The following is a 17,240-nucleotide window of genomic DNA, read 5'->3' on the forward strand; positions in this document are numbered from 1 at the left end:
TTGGTTTTGGTAACAGGATAATACTGGCCTCATAAAATGAGTCAAGAAGTGTTTCTTCCTCCTTCTTTACTTTCTGAAAGAGTTTGTGTTGTATTGGTATTATTTCTTTCTTAAGCATTTGATAGGATTCATCAGTGAAGCCAGTGGGCCTGGAGGGTTTATTGTTATGAATGAAATTTTGTTAATTGGTATAGGACTATTCAAATGTTCTCTTTCACCTGGGGTCAAATTTAGTCATTTGTGTGTTTCAAGGAATTGGTCCTATTTTTAAATTTACTGGAATAAAGTTATTTCTAATTTTTCATTATTATTCTTTTAATGTCTGTAGGATCTGAAGTGATGTCTTTTCTTTCATTCTTCCTATTTTAAAAATTGAAGTATACTTGCCACATAATATATTATTTTCAGATGTACAACAGTAATTTGGTATTTGTATATATTAGGAAATGATCACCACAAAAAGTCTAGTTAACATCCATCACTACACATAGTTACAGATTATTTTTCTTGTGATGAGGACTTTTGAGATCTACTATTTTAGCAACTTTCAAATATGCAGTACAGCATTATTAACTATAGTCACCATGCTGTACATTACATCCCCATGACATTTATTTTATAACTGGAAGTTTGTACCTTTCATCCCTTTGAAGTTTGTACCTTTCATCCCTTTGATAATTTTTGCCCTTTTTCTTTTTTCCCCCTGATAGACTAACTAGGTATTTATCAACTTTGTTAATCTTTTCAAGAAATCAACTTTTAGTTTCACTGATTTTCTTTCCTTTTTTTTTTTGTTCATTTTTTATTTCATAAGTTTTTTGGGGGGGCTTTATTATTTTCTGCCTTATACTTGATTTTATTTGGTCTTTTTTTCTAATTTTGGATGGAGGCATCACATCTTTAATTTTTAGATTTTTTTGTATTCTAATAAAAACATTTAAAGTTATAAATTCTGCTTTGAGCATTGCTTTAGCTGCATATCATGAATTTTGATCTTTTATTTTCATTATCATTTAGTTAAAATTATTTTCTAATCTGTTATTTCTTTGGTAGTTTATGGATTATTCGAAGTATGCTTTTATTTCCAAATATTTGGGGCTTTCCTAGTTGTCTTATTGTTTCTGATTTCTAATTTAATTCTACCTTGGGCAAATATCATTTTGTATGATTTCAGACTTTAAGTTTATTGAGACTTGTTTTATGACCCAGCATATGGTCTCTCCTGACACACAGACCATGTACACTTGAAAAGAATATGTATTTTACCATAGCCATAGTTGGGTATAGTAGTATGTAAATAGAAGTTAAGTCAAGATGATTAATAGTATTGTACAGATATTCCTTGTTTTTACTGATTTTTTTCTGTTATTTTTGGGGCCTATTTCTATTATTTACAGAGAAAGAGGTATTAAACCTCCAAATATGATTGTGGAATAGTCTATACTACTTTTTATTTTTTTAATTAAAAAAATTTTTTTTTATTTTTGGCTGTGTTGGGTCTTCGTTGCTGTGCGTGAGCTTTCTCTAGTTGTGGTGGCTTCTTTTGTTGCAGAGCACAGGCTCTAGGCACACGGGCTTCAGTAGTTGCAGCACGCGGGCTCAGTAGTTGCGGCATGTGGGCCCTAGAGCGCACGGGTTTCAGTAGTTGTGGCTTGCGGGCTCAATAGTTGTGGCTCGCAGGCTCTAGAGCACAGGCTCGGTAGTTGTGGCACACAGGCTTAGTTGCTCCGCGGCTTGTGGGATCTTCCTGGACCAGGCCTCGAGCCCGTGTCCCCTGCACTGGCAGGTGGATTCTTAACCACTGCACCACCAGGGAAGTCCCATATACTACTTTTAATTTTCAATTTTTGCTTCATTTAGACATTTATAATTTTTTGTCTTCCTTGTTAATTGATCCTTTTATCTTAAAATCTACCGCATTTGATATTACTGTAGCCAGTGCCATCTTATGCTTTCTGTTTACATGGGATATCCTTCACCATCCATTTACTTCCAGTCTGTCTGTGTCTTTATTTTTAAAGTGTGTCTCTTGTAGACAGTGTATAGTTCTTCCTTTAAAAAAAAAATCACTGCTGACCATCTCTGTCCTTTAATTGAAATGTTTGGTCCATCTACTAAATGGGGTGGAGGAAGACTATCAACTCAATACCATTTAAACTGCTTCCTTAGAATAAGGTTTTTCTTATCACACTGGTAGTCTGTATTTAGGCCACTCGCTGTGTGAGGTCTGAATTGAGGGATTTTTCCTTCTTTCCTGTGACTAACATGGAAGTCAAGTTAGACGGTTTTCTGTTTTGTCTTTCTTTGTCTAGGGCAGACAGTTCACTTCCTTGCTAAGGGTGTTAAGAGTTTCTTGTTGGAGTCCTCTTACTGGGCATGCCCTAGGCTTTGTCCTTTGTCCTTCAAACAAGAAGCTCAAGTTCTCTAGTTGTTTCTATGCCTATATCTCAGTTTCAGCCCAAACATCTATTTTTGCCTTTGTGGACTTATTTTACTTTCTTACCAACTCAGTAATATATTAGGTGCCTTTGTGCAAATTAGAAAAAACACCCAGGCAAGTATAGTATGCTAGTATGGTGAGTAGAGTACAGGCTGGATTTCAGTCCCCGCTTGTCCCTTCAGTTCTTTTTGTAGATATGTGGTTGCCCTGTAAGCCTGTCTTATAGTGTTTTGGGGTTTTTTTGCCTGATGACACAATGGCAGCCTTATATAATATCTTTTCTGATTCATTTTTTATATTAATTCAGATTATGTTATAATTTACTTCATGTTTTACCAACTACGTATAAAAATCACATTTTTTGTTTTTGGTTTTATATCACAATTAGTGTTTGCTTCTTTAAAAGTAAAGAATTAGTAGTAACTTTCACTTCAGTGTGGTCAACTACATGCTCTGAAAGGCGTTTGAGCTGCAAACAGTCAGATCCTGCATTGCTTGGCTTGAAAATAAGTATATGAAATTTCTGAGGTTCCTACTCCTCCAGTCTGCTCTCCTCCACTTCTCTGTCCCTCTCTCTTCTGACTACTTCCCCCTCAAAAAATGAACTTCAACCAGAATGAACTGGTGGGTAGCAAACAAGGGCAAAAAAGGCAGTGTTGCCTTTAAAGGCAAATTATCAATGATTAAATTGGTGGCAAAGCCTTAGGCTAGTAGCAAAGTCAGTGTACTGAACTTGGGATTCTTATATTAAGTTGGGCCCTTGAGAGGGGATATAGTGGTCTGAAACTGGTAGATCCCCTTGCCTTCCAGCAAAAAAGTAAATAAAATCTTCTTTAAAGAATAGCAACCATACTTTAGTGCCTTAAGAATCCTGCAGATTAAGAGCAGTCAATTAACTCTTCATGACTTAAAAAATAACCAGCACACAAACAACAAAACAAGATACCATGACTGAGCACTAACAAAAACAGTGAATGGTTTATTTGATTTAGATCTCCTCAAGGACTTAAGATATTGGAATTTTATAGGAATATAAAATAATTATGTATGAAATGTTTAAAGGAAAAAGTTCGAACTACAGGTGAGCAAACAAGAGAATGAAAAATGACCAGGCAGATTGAAGAAGACTCAAATGAAACTTATTATTGAAAAAAATATTTTTTGTGATCTAAAATTTAATGTATTTGTTAAACAGTAAATTAGAGCCTGCTGAGGAAAGAATTAGAAAATTGGCAGTTAGATTTGAAGAAATTTTTAAGAATGTGAGGAAACAAGGAAAGTAACTGTTTTTTGTTTTTTTTAAAAAAAACTGGTGAAGGATTTATTTTTTTAATTTTTTTTGGCCGCACCTCACGGCACGTGGGAATCTTTGTTCCCCGACCAGGCATCAAACCTGTGCCCTCTGGAAGTGGAAGCATGGAATCTTAACCACTGAACCACCAGGCAAGTCAAAAGTAACTATTACAAGACAAGTTAAAAGATGGAATGAAGAGGTCAGATATGTCAGGTTGGATCCCAGAAGACAGCATAGAGAGAATGGAACAGAAGCAATAATGGAAAACATTCTTTCTGAGAAATTTTTAGAATTAATGAAAGACATGCATCTGTCAATACAGCAAATCCAAAATGTACCAGTCAAAAAAACCAGCAGTTTAGTCAAACTGTGTAGCTCTGAAGACAGAAAATCTCAAAAGCAGCTTAAAGAGTGTAAAATAGACCGAAAAACTCACTTCTCAACAGTAAAAATGTAAGCCAGAAGATTGTGGAATATTATTCTCAAAAAATTGAGTCAAAGTAATGGCCATCGTATAAGTGTATGTCAGAAAAAGTATCTTTCATGAACAAAGATACTGAAACCACTTCTGGACAAGGAAAAACAGAATTTTTACTACCAGTAGATCTTTACTGAGGTTCTTTATTAAAAGTTTTCATTAAACTTTCTAAAGATTATTTTTCAGGAAGAAGGGACGTGATTCCAGGAGGAAGGAAAGGAACACACAGAAATTGGTAAACACACAAATCTTAACAAACATAGCCTTATATTTTTAAAAAAGTTATTGTTTTTAACTTGTGAAATTAAAAAAGAAACTACCATAAACAGTAGTACACGAGAGAGGGATGTGATAAGAATTAAAATTGTCTTAATGCCTTGTTTTATTTTGGAAGAGAATTAAGATGGTAAAATTTCAAGAGTAACAAAAGTGTAAGATATGTGATTAACTTCCATCACACAGTAGAGGAAAAATAATGAAATAGGTAAACAAGCAAACTCAGTGTTTTAAAAAGCCAAGAAAAGAGAGACAAAAAGAAAGACAGTAATAGAAAACAAAATAGTAGGAGCATTCCACATACATTATTAATCTAATAAACATAAATGAATTAAATTTACAATTAAACCAGATTATAAAGTTGAATATTTAAAAAAATATTCCAGTGAGCCAAATGCCCATTATAAGAGACATACTCGGGGCTTCCCTGGTGGCACAGTGGTTGAGAGTCTGCCTGCCGATGCAGGGGACACGGGTTCGTGCCCCGGTCTGGGAGGATCCCACATGCCGCGGAGCGTCTGGGCCCGTGAGCCATGGCTGCTGAGCCTGCGCATCCGGAGCCTGTGCTCCGCAACAGGAGAGGCCGCAACAGTGAGAGGCCCGCGTACCACAAAAAAAAAAAAAAAAAAAAAGACATACTCAAACCTTTAAAACATAGAAAGTTGAAAGTAAAAGGATAAAAAAAAATGTGCTGTGTAAATACGATCCTAAAGGAAGTTGGGGTGGTTATATTAATATCAAACAAGACTGTAAGATAAAAAGCATTACTAGAACTGGAGATAATCGTTTGTATACTAAGGAGGTATAACAATTTCAAATATCTAGTACCTTGAAATAGTCTCAAAACGTCAAGCGAAGAATGGTGATCCTGTGGGAGAAATTGACATATGTACCATTATAATGAGGAGTTGCAGTACATTTCTGCAAATTATTGTTGATAGATATGGAAATCAAAAGGATTTGAACAATATAATTAACAGACTTTATTGAATTGATGTATATAAAATGCTGGAACCAACAATTAGAAAATATTAATAGGACATGTGGCATGTTTTTAAAGGAATTGACCAAGAAGAACAAAGCTAGAGTCATCATGCTTCTTGACTCTAAACTATATTACAAAGCTATAGTGATCAAAACAGTATGGCATTGGCATAGAAACAGATACATAAATCAGTGGAACAGTATAGAGAGCCCAGAAATAAACCCATGTCCACATGGTCAGTTAATATATGACATAGAGCTAAGAATATACAATGGGGAAAGGACAGTCTCTTCAATAAATGGTGTTGGGAAAACTATATAGACACATGCAAAAGAATGAAACTGGACCCCTATCTTACACCATACACAAAAATAACACCATACACAAAAATAACTCAAATCGAAAAGACTTGAACATAAGACCTGAAACCATAAAACACCTAGAAGAAAACATAGGTAGTAAGCTTCTAGACATTGGTCTTCGCTGTGATATTTTGGACTTGACACCAAACGCAAAGGCAACAAAAACAAAAATAAGTAAGTGGTAAGTGGGACTACATCAAACTAAAAAGTTTCTGCACAGCAAAGGAAACCATCAGCAAAATGAAACGGCAACCTACCAAATATGAGAAAATATTTGTAAGTCACATATCTGATAAAGGGCAAATATCTAAAATATGTAAAGAACTCACAGAGCTCAATAGCAAAAAGATAAACAGCCCAATTAAAACATGAGTGGGGGATCTGAATAGCTATGTTTCCAAAGAAGACATATGAATGGCTTTCAGGTACGTGAAAAGGTGCTGAACATCACTGATTCTCAGGGAAATGCAAATCAAAACGACCATGAGATATCACCTCACACCTATTAGAATAGCTGTTATCTTAAAGACAAGATATAACAACTGTTTGCAAGAATGTGGAGAAAAGGGAACCCTGTGCACTGCTGGTGGGAATGTAAATTGGTATAGCCAATATTGAAAACAATATGGAGGGTCCTCAGAAAGTTAAAAACAGAACTACCATATGATCTAGCAATTCCACTTCTAAGTATTTGAAGAAAATGAAAATACTAACTCAAAAGGATATCTACACTCCCATGTTCATTGCAGCCTTGTTTACAATAGTCAAGACATTGAAGCAACCTAAGTATCCATTGCTGGAGGAGTGGATAAAGAAAATGTGGGGGGGGTGTGTGTGTGTACACATAAACATATGTATGTAAAATTATTATACATTATATATAGTATATAAGGAATATTATTCAATCATGAACATCTTGCCATTTATGACAACACGGATTGACCTTGAGAGCATTTTAAGTGAACTAAGAGAAAGACAAATACTGTATGATTTCATTGTATGTGGAATCTGAAAAACAAAACAAAACAAACTCGTAGATACAGAGAACAGATTGGTGGTTGCTGTGGTAGTGTTGGGGAGTGGGTGAAATGGGTAAAGATGGTCAAAAGGTATAAACTTCCAGTTATAAAATAAATAAATCATGAAGATGTAATATACAGCATGGAAACTATAGTTAATAATACTGTATTGCATATTTGAAAGTTGCTGAGAGTAGATTTTGAAAGTTCTCACCACAAGAAAATAAAATTTGTGACTGTGTGGTGATGGATGTTAACTAGACTTATTGTGGTGATCATTTCCCAATACATACAAATATCAAATCATTTTGTTGTATACCTGAAACTAATATATTTCAATTATATCTCAGTTTTAAAAAATTAAACAAGTGTTAGTACATAAAGCAAGTCTCAACAAATTTCAATGACAGTATCATAGAGTCCAGATTTTCTTACCAATTTGCGATTAAATTAAAACCAACCTGTAAAAATTACAAATTCCATAAAGTTGGTAATTTTATAAACATACTTCTGAGTAATTATGGAGTAAAAGAAGAAGTCTTAAGGAAATTAAAAAACAAAGAAAAGTGGAAATACAACATGTTTGGAATTCAGTAGGAAATTTATTTCACAAAAACAAGAAAGGCTGAAATGTGACTTAAGCATCCAAGTTGAGAGGTTAGAATGAGAGGAGCAGATCAAACCCAAAGAAAGGAGAAAGAAGGGAACAAAGAGCAGAAATTAAGGAACTAAACAACAAAGATTCAGTAATATCAAAAAAATCAAGAGTTAATTCTTTAAAAGTACTAATAAAATTGACAGACCTCTCATGAGATAAGAAGAAAAGAGAATTCACAAATAACATTAGGATCAAGAGGGGAAATACAATTACAGATACAGCAGAGGTTTAAAAGATAAAATTATACATAGTATTTTTTGAAGTCAACAAATTAGAAAACTCGAAATTAGTAAATTTCTAGAAAAATAACTTAAAATCAACACAAGATTTTTTTTAAAAATACCAGAAGTCGAAGAAGATATTTTCAACACATACACACACACTAACCCAAGTAAGGATCTAGAAGAACCTGGAAATAAATCCTAGAAATCAATAAAACAAGCAATTCTTTAGGGAAATGATCAATAGATACAAATAAGCATGTCACTACTCATAAGAGAAAGGGAAATCAAGGCACATGAGATACCATTTTACTTCCAGTAGATTGGCAAAAGTAAATCTTACAGGAGAATGTAGATCAAAGGGAATTTTTACATCCTTCTGGTAGGAATATAAAGTATAGTCACTTGGAAGTAGACTGGAAATCACTTTGGTGTTATCTTGAAACGTGGAACATTTGAATACCTTCTGACCTGGATTTCCACTCTTAGATATGTCCTTTAGAAAAGCTCTTCTAAACAAGAGGACATGGCATGAGAATGTTCATAGCCTTAATGTTATTAAAGGCAAAAAAATGGAAAAAGCTCAAATGTCCATCAACATGAAAATGGATAAACAGATCATAATATAGTTATACAATGGAGTATTATATAACATTAAAAAATGAACTACAGATATACTTAAAGATGAATTTCAGAAATAATTAGTGGGGGAAAAAAAAAATTTTCAGAAAGCTATATATAGTATGAAATGCTTAGTAAAGCCCCAAAACAAGTGAGACTAAAAATATATTGTATAAGAATGTATCTGTAAGTGATAAAACAAAAAGATGTCAAGAAAATAGTAAGCATCAAATACAGTCATGGTTACTTCTAGGGTGCAAGGTAAGGGGGGATGCTAGGTTCGGGGTATGGAGATAGGTGTGACAGTATTGGTAATGCCTTGGTTGTTAAATTGGATAGGGGGTTCACAGGAGTTTGTTTTATCATACAGTCATCCCCCTGTATCTAAGGTTTCTGCACTTGCTAATTCAACCAACCACAAAAAATATTCCCCCCAAAATAAAATTCCAGAAAGTTCCAAAAAGCCAAACTTGAATTTGCCATGTGCCAGCAACTGTTTACTTAGCATTTACGTTGTATTTACAACTCTTTACCTAGACTTTACATTGTATTAGGTTTATAAGTAATCTAGAGATGATTTAAAGCATATGGAGGTTACGAATAGGTTATATGCAAATACCGTGCCATTTTATATAAGGGACTTGAGCATCTGCAGATTTTTGTATCCATAGGGATCCTGGAAATAATCCCCTGTGGATACTGAGGGAAGACTGTACTTTACATACATTACATATATTCGTTCATATGTATCAAATATTAGTTACAGTGTAAAAAGATTCAGTTGTAAAATCAAAGACTTGTTTTCCTACAAAAGGGTATTGGAAGAAAGTATAGCTGTTCTAAGATACATGAATGGAATTAATTGAAATGTAATCATTTATTGTTATTAAATAGGCCTATCTATTGAATAAAATGTCAGACCTGATTCTTTTTTGTTTTTTTTGGTTTTTTTGGACTGCGTTGGGTCTTCATTGCTGCGTGCAGGCTTTCTCTAGTTGTGGCAAGCGGGGGCTACTCTTCGTTGCGGTGCGCGGGCTTCTCATTGGAGTGGCCTCTCTTGTTGTGGAGCATGGGCTCTAGGCGTGCGGGCTTCAGTAGTCGTGGCGCGTAGGCCCAGCAGCTGTGGCTCACGGGCTCTAGAGCGCAGGTTCAGCAATTGTGGCGCACAGGCTCAGTTGCTCTGCGGCATGTGAGATCTTCCTGGACCAGGGCTCGAACCCACGTACCCTGCATTTGCAGGCGGATTCTTAACCACTGCGCCACCAGGGAAGCCCCAGACCTGATTCTTGACTAATACAAATTCAGGGAGTTTTTGTAGTTGTAGTTTTAATAAAACATCATTTCAAAGTTTCTAATATAATGCCTGATACATGGAAATGTTTAATAGATATTTTTTTCCTTTCTTCTAGTCAAAAGGTTAGTGAGAAGGAGTCTGTCTGCCCTATAAAAATATCTGTGGTCTATTCAAAAATAATTGTTTTATATTATGAAAAGTGCCTAGTGTGGTTCTAGTTTGTACTGCTGTATATGGTAGTGTTCAATTTCTTTTGTGTAAAGACTTCAGTTAGTGTTGAACAAAGAAAATTATATGCTCTCGTTATGTGTGCTTTAATTTAATGCTTAATGGCTTTTAATGTTACAAAATAAGTTTATTATTATATTATGATCTCACTTGTATTATATTGTCTTGCTCTTCCATATTCGTGGTGATACGGTCATGGTTTACGAAAAGAATAATCCCTAAGAAATAGATCGTTAACAGTAGTTAACGATTACTTGTGATCTAGGGTAATGACTGATTTCTTTGGGATTATTGCAGTTATAAACCATAATTACAGATTATTACAGCAATAATTATTTTGTTAAAGGAAAAAATGTTCTGTCCTTGACAGCTGCTGAACAAGTGCCCTGAACATTTCAGAATAAATCGAAAAATGAAAAACTATAATGGAAATGTAATCTAAGATGAGATTTTTTAAATAAAATTATAGATATGAAACTCATGTATAGGATATTTAAATTTCTAAATGCAATTTAGATTTATGGCTTTACATGGTTCTTTAAACTTTGTGGATATAATTCCGTAACCAATGTAACTTTTTAACATCTATTATTCTAAATGCTGTAACTCTAATATTCTAGAGTTTTAGGGTAAGGTTTAATGTGTATGAGAAATATCACTCATTCAGTGAAATAGGAAAATTGTATTTGATAGATTAATTAAAATGCCTTTATATTTCATTGCATTGTTCATTTCTAACACTAATCCTAATTTATTCAGTTAGTAGTTGTTAATTTTTAGGGTTAAAAATTCCTGCTTTTTTGTCTCGTACAATAGAAATCACTGCTTTCTAAAACAGGGAAAGAGTAAATATACATCCTACTTCTCTCTGAATAAACTTCCATTCAAAATTTACCATAATTTTAGAAAAAATGCTCACAATTGATCACATGCTATCTTTGCATAGCATTCTTTGATATCAAAGCCTTAATTTCAAGGTCACAAAATAAAATGAATTAAAGAATAAAAAATTAAAATTTGAGAAATTCTTGTCCTATATTTAGTATTTATTATTAGACAGTGATACTCATCACACTGCATTGAAAAATCATCTTTTCAATTTTCTCTCTCTCACCAGGTTCAACCTGTTGGGCATAGGGTCTCTTTCTCCCTTCTCACCCTGCCTTATACATATTTAGTTATATCCCAGTGGACAGAACATGGCACATAGTAGATATTCAGCAAATGAATCTTGAGGGTTTTTTTCAGTTCAGGGTTTTTGTTTGTAGACACAGCTAACTGTAAGTAGCTTTAATTGCGAAAAGCCTCTTTGGTAGAGAGGGAAGAACTTAAAAATTCTTAAATATTGTGTGACTTCATTTTCTTGAGCAGCTTGAAAGTAAAACTTAGAATGGACATATAAATATTCCATATTGATATGTTTTATGGCTTTTGTAGCTATGATATAGAAGAACTAAAAACAGTATAGCTATTTAATAATAATAGCCAACATTTAGTCAGCCCTTGTAGCAGGAATTATTATGAGTACTTTACATGCAGAATACCATTCAGTGCTGTCAGAAGCCTATGAGCCAATTATTATTAGCATTTCATATTTATAAATGAGGAAATTAAAACCAAAAAGATTGAATAACAAGCATAATAAATAGTAGAGGCAGAATTTGAATCCAAGTTGTGCTCTGGGTGGCTAAATTGTATTGCCTCCATTTTTAAATATTGATCTTCCAACAGAGAAATATAAAAGTTACATGTATAATCAGCGTCTGTTTTCAAGATGGCTTGTTTTATGAAGAGCTAGTAGGCAGATGTTTCTACATTTACATTAGTTACAAACTCCAAAAGTAAGTTTGCTTATTTTAAATTCAGCTATTCAACAAATGTTAGTTTCATGTGTCACATATACTTGGTTTTAGGGTGGCTGGTTTGGGAATCAAAAGAAGTGTGAATGCCCTAGAAATGATGCCAAAGGGAGATGCAGTCTCATCTGTAGTAAAAATGTGGGAGACAGGTGGAGAACAGTCAGGATTAGGAATTAAAATGTATTAAATAAACACTTAAGAGGTTGTTGGATCATCAAGGTCTGTCTAGCTGATTGACCACTGTGGTGTTCAAGTACTTCCTTTAATCAGTCTTGAGAGGAAGTGGTACATATCTCATAATGGTATGAGAATGGACTCTTGGAAATCCATTGCCTATATTTGAATCATATACTTCTTAATAGGGATTTGTGACACTAAATAAATATAGGTACAGATAGTACATATAATGTTTAAAATAGTACTTAGTGCATGTTAAGTACTATTTAAATGTTTACTATTTTTAGTAATAGTGAAGCTTACTTTAAGCAAAATTAGTATCTAAGAATCTAAATAGATAAAATATATAAAGAAGGTTATTATTTAGATTTAAATAATATTTTTCATTTTGAGAAATAATTTGCAGTAACATATTTTTAAAATAATGACTCTCATAGGCAGGTAAGTTATTATACTACATTCACCAAAGATTATGGTCACAATGTTTTAGATTCGTATCAATTATATAAAATGTGTATGCCCCACACACATTGGAGCACAATCTATTGATGATAACCTTTGTAAGATTCTGAGAAATACAGTCAATTCTCCTTATTTGGTATTTAATGTTCTATAAAGTTTCTGTGAACACTGAATTAGCAAATATTAAACCATTGCTCTTAGGGGAAATACAGGTTGGGTTCCTGCAGGCTTCTGGTCACATTTTCATCAACTGATCAACATATAACCTTGTGTTATGTATTCTTGCTTAAAGATACTTTACATTAATATATATCATTGATTTGTTAACATTGAACTCACAGCCAACAGCACTACAACCCATGCCTGGACGAAGCTTAACACGTGTTATTTTCTCTACAAGGTACATAATAGCTTTTTTTTTCACTTAGGAACACTAGGCAACACATTAGCACTACTCTTGTTGACTATTTTAAACAGTAAAATTATAAACAAGGAGCACAAAAGTGAAAAAACAATGTGATACCAAAAGGATACCAAAAAGGGATACTTAGCTGTTTATAGTATGAGAGATGAAACAAGAAAGCAGATTGTTGCTTTGTTTTACCTGATCTTGGAATGTGAACATTGGGCAACTTAAATTATTTGCTGTTCTGCATCTGTCCATGAATGATCACAAGTATTGATTGGGGGGATTACAAATAAATTTTACTAAGTAGATGAATTTGCAAATAGCAGGCTAGACTAGATCATACCTTGCATTGAATGTGCTTTAAGAAGCTGCTTTTATTTAAGCAATAGAAATGTAAGTACCATTAACATTCATTTTTAATAACAACTCCACATTTTAATGTTTACTAAATTGATAATAAGCTGTTAACTTCTTCTTGCCTGGTTCATGCTGTATTTTCTATGTAATGATTTCTTAATTCAATAACCCATGCCTGTTTGATGACTTATGTATGCCAGGCACTGTTTCAGGCTCTGGATATGCAATAGACAACCAAACAGAAAAAATAACAGCTGTCATGCAGTGTACATTCTATTGGAATAGACAAGTAACAAAGCAAGATAAATAATAAAATATATATTATGTTAGAAAGTGATAAGTAAAATTTAAAAAAATAATGAATCAGGAAAGGTGGATATGAAATGTTGGCAGATTGTATTCTGGTTATCTTTTGCCCAAAACTTAGTGGTTTATCAAATAACAATTTTATTCTTATCTCTCATTGTTCTCTGGGATTGATAAGTTTCAACTGGATGGTTCTCCTTTGGTGTCTTTCAGGCGCTGTAATCAGGTGACAGCTGCAGCTGACATCACCTGAATGATTCTTTACTCACAAGTCTGTTCTCTTTGCTGGAATATTTGATGAATGGGCTATAGTTGGGCATTTCTCTCTCCATGTAGTCTCTCTATATGGCTAGCCTTTAGGTCTCAGGGTATGTGGTCTTCTTACATGGTGAATGGCTTCCCCTAAGTGAACATTCCCTGAGAGACTGGAGGAAGCTGCCAGTTCTCTTAAAGGCTAAGCCCAGTGCTGGAATAAGTGTCACTTCTACCATATTCTTTTAGTCAAAGCAGTCACAGTCCAGCCCAGACTTACGAAGGATTGGAAAAATAGACTTCACTTCCTGATGGCAATTGCATACATGGAGGGAAGGAATTGATGGGTATCTTGAAGACACACTACCTTAGTCTAGGTATTGAAAATTGATAGGATAGCTGTGTAAGACCTGACTGAGAAGGTGCATTCAAAGTGAGACTAGTCAACATGGTTGTATCTTTTTGCAGGTACATTAAGCTGTGTGAGGATAGGCAAAGGGTAGGTGGAGAATTGGATTTAAACAATTACGGTTTTGTAAGATGCATATGTCAGAGGAGGAGAGAAGTTGACATTGAATGCAAGACAGAGATTATAATGATAGACAGTAGAACTGGAGGTAGGTAAGCATGGTAGAGAAGACATGAAGGGTGTAAGAAAGTGAAAAAAATGGCAGATCCCAAAAAACTATTAGAACTAACAAAAGAGTAACAAAGTTGCAGGATACAAGATCAATAGACAGAAATCAACAGTGGGTTTATATATTTTCAATGAACAATCAAAAATGAAGATAACAGGTCCACTTACAATAGCATTTAAAAGAATAAACTACTTAGGTAAAAACTTTACAAAAGAAGTGTTAAGTCTTGTACACTGACACTGTAAAACATTATTAAATCAAATATCTAAATAAATTGGAAGACATCATGGTCATGGTTCAGAAGACTTAATATTGTTAAGAAGGCAGTATTCCTCAAATTGACTTAATGGATTCAGTGTAATCTCTGTCAAAATCCCAACTGGCTTCTTTTCAGGAATTGGCAAGCTGATCCTTAAATTAATGTGGAAATCCAGAAGACCCAGGATATCCAAAGTAATCTTGAAAAAAAAAAAAACAAAGTTGAAAGACTCACACTTCCTGATTTCAAAATATATGACAGAGCAATAGTAATCAAGACAGTGTGGTATTGATGTAAAGGTAGACACTAGATCAATGAGATGTAGTTGAGACTTCAGGTATAAACCCTCCAATTTGTATTCAGTTGATTTTTGACTCTGGTAGGAAGACAGTTCAATGACAGAAGGATTGTCTTTTCAACAAATGGTGCTGGGACAGCTGGATGTCTGCATGCAAAAGAATGAAGTTGGAACCCTATATCCTACCATACACAAAAAATTAAAATGAATCATAGACCTAAATGTAAGAGTTAAAGGTATGAAACTCTTAGAAGAAAACATAGGACTAAATCTTCATGACTTTGGGTTGGGCAATGGTTTCTTAGATTTGACAGCAAAAGCTGAAATAACAAAGGAAAAATTAGCATTATGTACCACATGAGAATTTAACATTTCTGTGCGTCAGAGGACACCATGAAGAAAATGAAAACAACCCACAGAATGGGAGAAAATATTTGCTAATCATATGTCTGACAAGAGACTTGTATCTAGAATATATAAAGAACTTTTACAACTCAATAATAAAAAAGATAGATAGCCCAATTTTAAACTGAGCCAAGGATTTAAATAGACATTTCTCCAAAGAAGACATACTTATGCCAGATCACATAGCAGATTGGTAGAGCTGGGATTCATAGTTGTATCTGGCTCTAAAACGTGTCATTTTCACTCTTATACTACCTTGGTGAACTTAAAATCCAACTCTTCGCTCTGTCAAGAACTGAGTTCACAGTAGTTTATCACTTGTTTGGAAGAACTTTTGCTAATTTTAGAATATCGGGAAAAATAAGCTTTATTTCTGTCAATACTTTCTAAACGATTTTTTCCTTGTTATATATTAGGACGTCTTGCCTGGCTGGTATACTTGGTTGGGACAGTTGTTGGAGGAAGATTAACATATACCAGTACAGATGAACATGATGCTATGGATGGAGAATTATCCTGTCGGTAAGTAGTAGCCATGTAACTTACAGAAATTTACTAAGTACTTAGAAATTTAGTTACTGGGCTGCTATTATGAGCTAAAGCATTTTGTACTTGGCCTTTTGGAGAAGGTATTATTTTCCTTTTTACTAATGAGAAAACCAAGGCTTAAGTGATTTGTAAAAGTCATATCTCTAATAAGTAGTATAGTCAAATATATTCATATGAATAATATGAGTAAGCTGGTTTTCCATATATTTTAATTCACTTTTAATAACATCTTTCTTTATAACAAAGTAATACATGTTTTTGTTGAACAGTAAAGATTTAAATGAAAAGAAAGTTATATATTAATTTGGAAATAACTACTGTCATTTGGTAAAGATCTTTGAGTCTTTAATTAATGTTTGAGAGTATATGTACATTACATGTGTATTTCTCAACTTTTTTTCAAAAATAATTATACTATAATATTGTTTTGTAAACTAAGATGGGGATACTAGTACTATATCTAATTCATTTTGGGCTGTTATAAGGATTAAATAAGTTAATAATTTAAAAATAATTTTAAAGTGCTTAGGACAATCAATGCCTGGCAAATAGTAAGCACTATATTACCAAAAAAAACCTCCAAAATAGTTCTTTTTTAAAAACTCAAACATAATAATTATTTATAAACATTTTATCTAGACATGACATATTCTAAGCTATACCATAATTTAAATAGGTCCTTGCTTTGGGAATTGTAGGTTGTTTCTCAATTTTTCCTTATTATAAATGTGAATATTCTTTTAGCTATATCTTTATGTAGATCAAAATAATTTTATTAGAGTTAGGTCCTAAAAGCTAAATAGCTGGTTGAATAGTATATAGCACTTTAAAGACTTTCAATACACATTACCAAATGGCCTTCTGGAAAAGTACCAGTTTATCCTCTGAGCCCAAAGGCCATGAGAGGCGATTGGTTTTTTTTTTTTTTTTGCAGTTGAACACTAGGTGGTAGGATTCTTATCTTTGCCAGTTCATAGGTAACTGATGTCTCATTTTAATTTGTATTTCTTTGTTTACAAGTGGTGTCAAACATTCTTTTCCATTCCTTTTCTTGCCATTTCTATTTTCTCTTTGTGATTTTTTATTATATGTAGATTGCATCATTCACCTGGTTTTCTTTTATGATTATATTTCCTAATCTATCCGTAAGAACTCAGTATATATCAGTATATATCAAAGATTGTAATATTTTGCTATTCATTTTGCTATTCATTTTCTCCATATGTTTTAATTTGTTTTAGAAATTGCTTTTTTTCTGGCTTTAAACATTTATATATTAAGATCTATGAATTTTTTCTCTCATACTTTTTTCAGTGCTCATGTTTAGGAAGGTTGTTCCACACCTGGATAATAAAAATATTCTGCTATATTTTCTCCTGGATCTTTTATGGTT

The 17,240-nt window shown here is 33.5% G+C and overlaps 1 protein-coding gene across 3 annotated transcripts in view; it reads left to right on the forward strand.

The window, feature by feature from the left end:
• RANBP17 (RAN binding protein 17) overlaps nucleotides 1–17,240 on the forward strand; it is a 311,791-nt gene that overhangs the window by 55,942 nt on the left and 238,609 nt on the right. For all 3 annotated transcript variants that reach the window (XM_073802791.1, XM_019945809.3, XM_019945817.3), the window contains exon 13: nucleotides 15,715–15,820. In XM_073802791.1, coding sequence (XP_073658892.1) covers nucleotides 15,715–15,820 — 106 coding nt within the window. The remainder of the gene's footprint in view (nucleotides 1–15,714; nucleotides 15,821–17,240) is intronic.

Source organism: Tursiops truncatus, chromosome 3 (assembly GCF_011762595.2).
Source record: "Tursiops truncatus isolate mTurTru1 chromosome 3, mTurTru1.mat.Y, whole genome shotgun sequence".
In the NCBI taxonomy this organism is placed as follows: Eukaryota; Metazoa; Chordata; class Mammalia; order Artiodactyla; family Delphinidae; genus Tursiops; species Tursiops truncatus.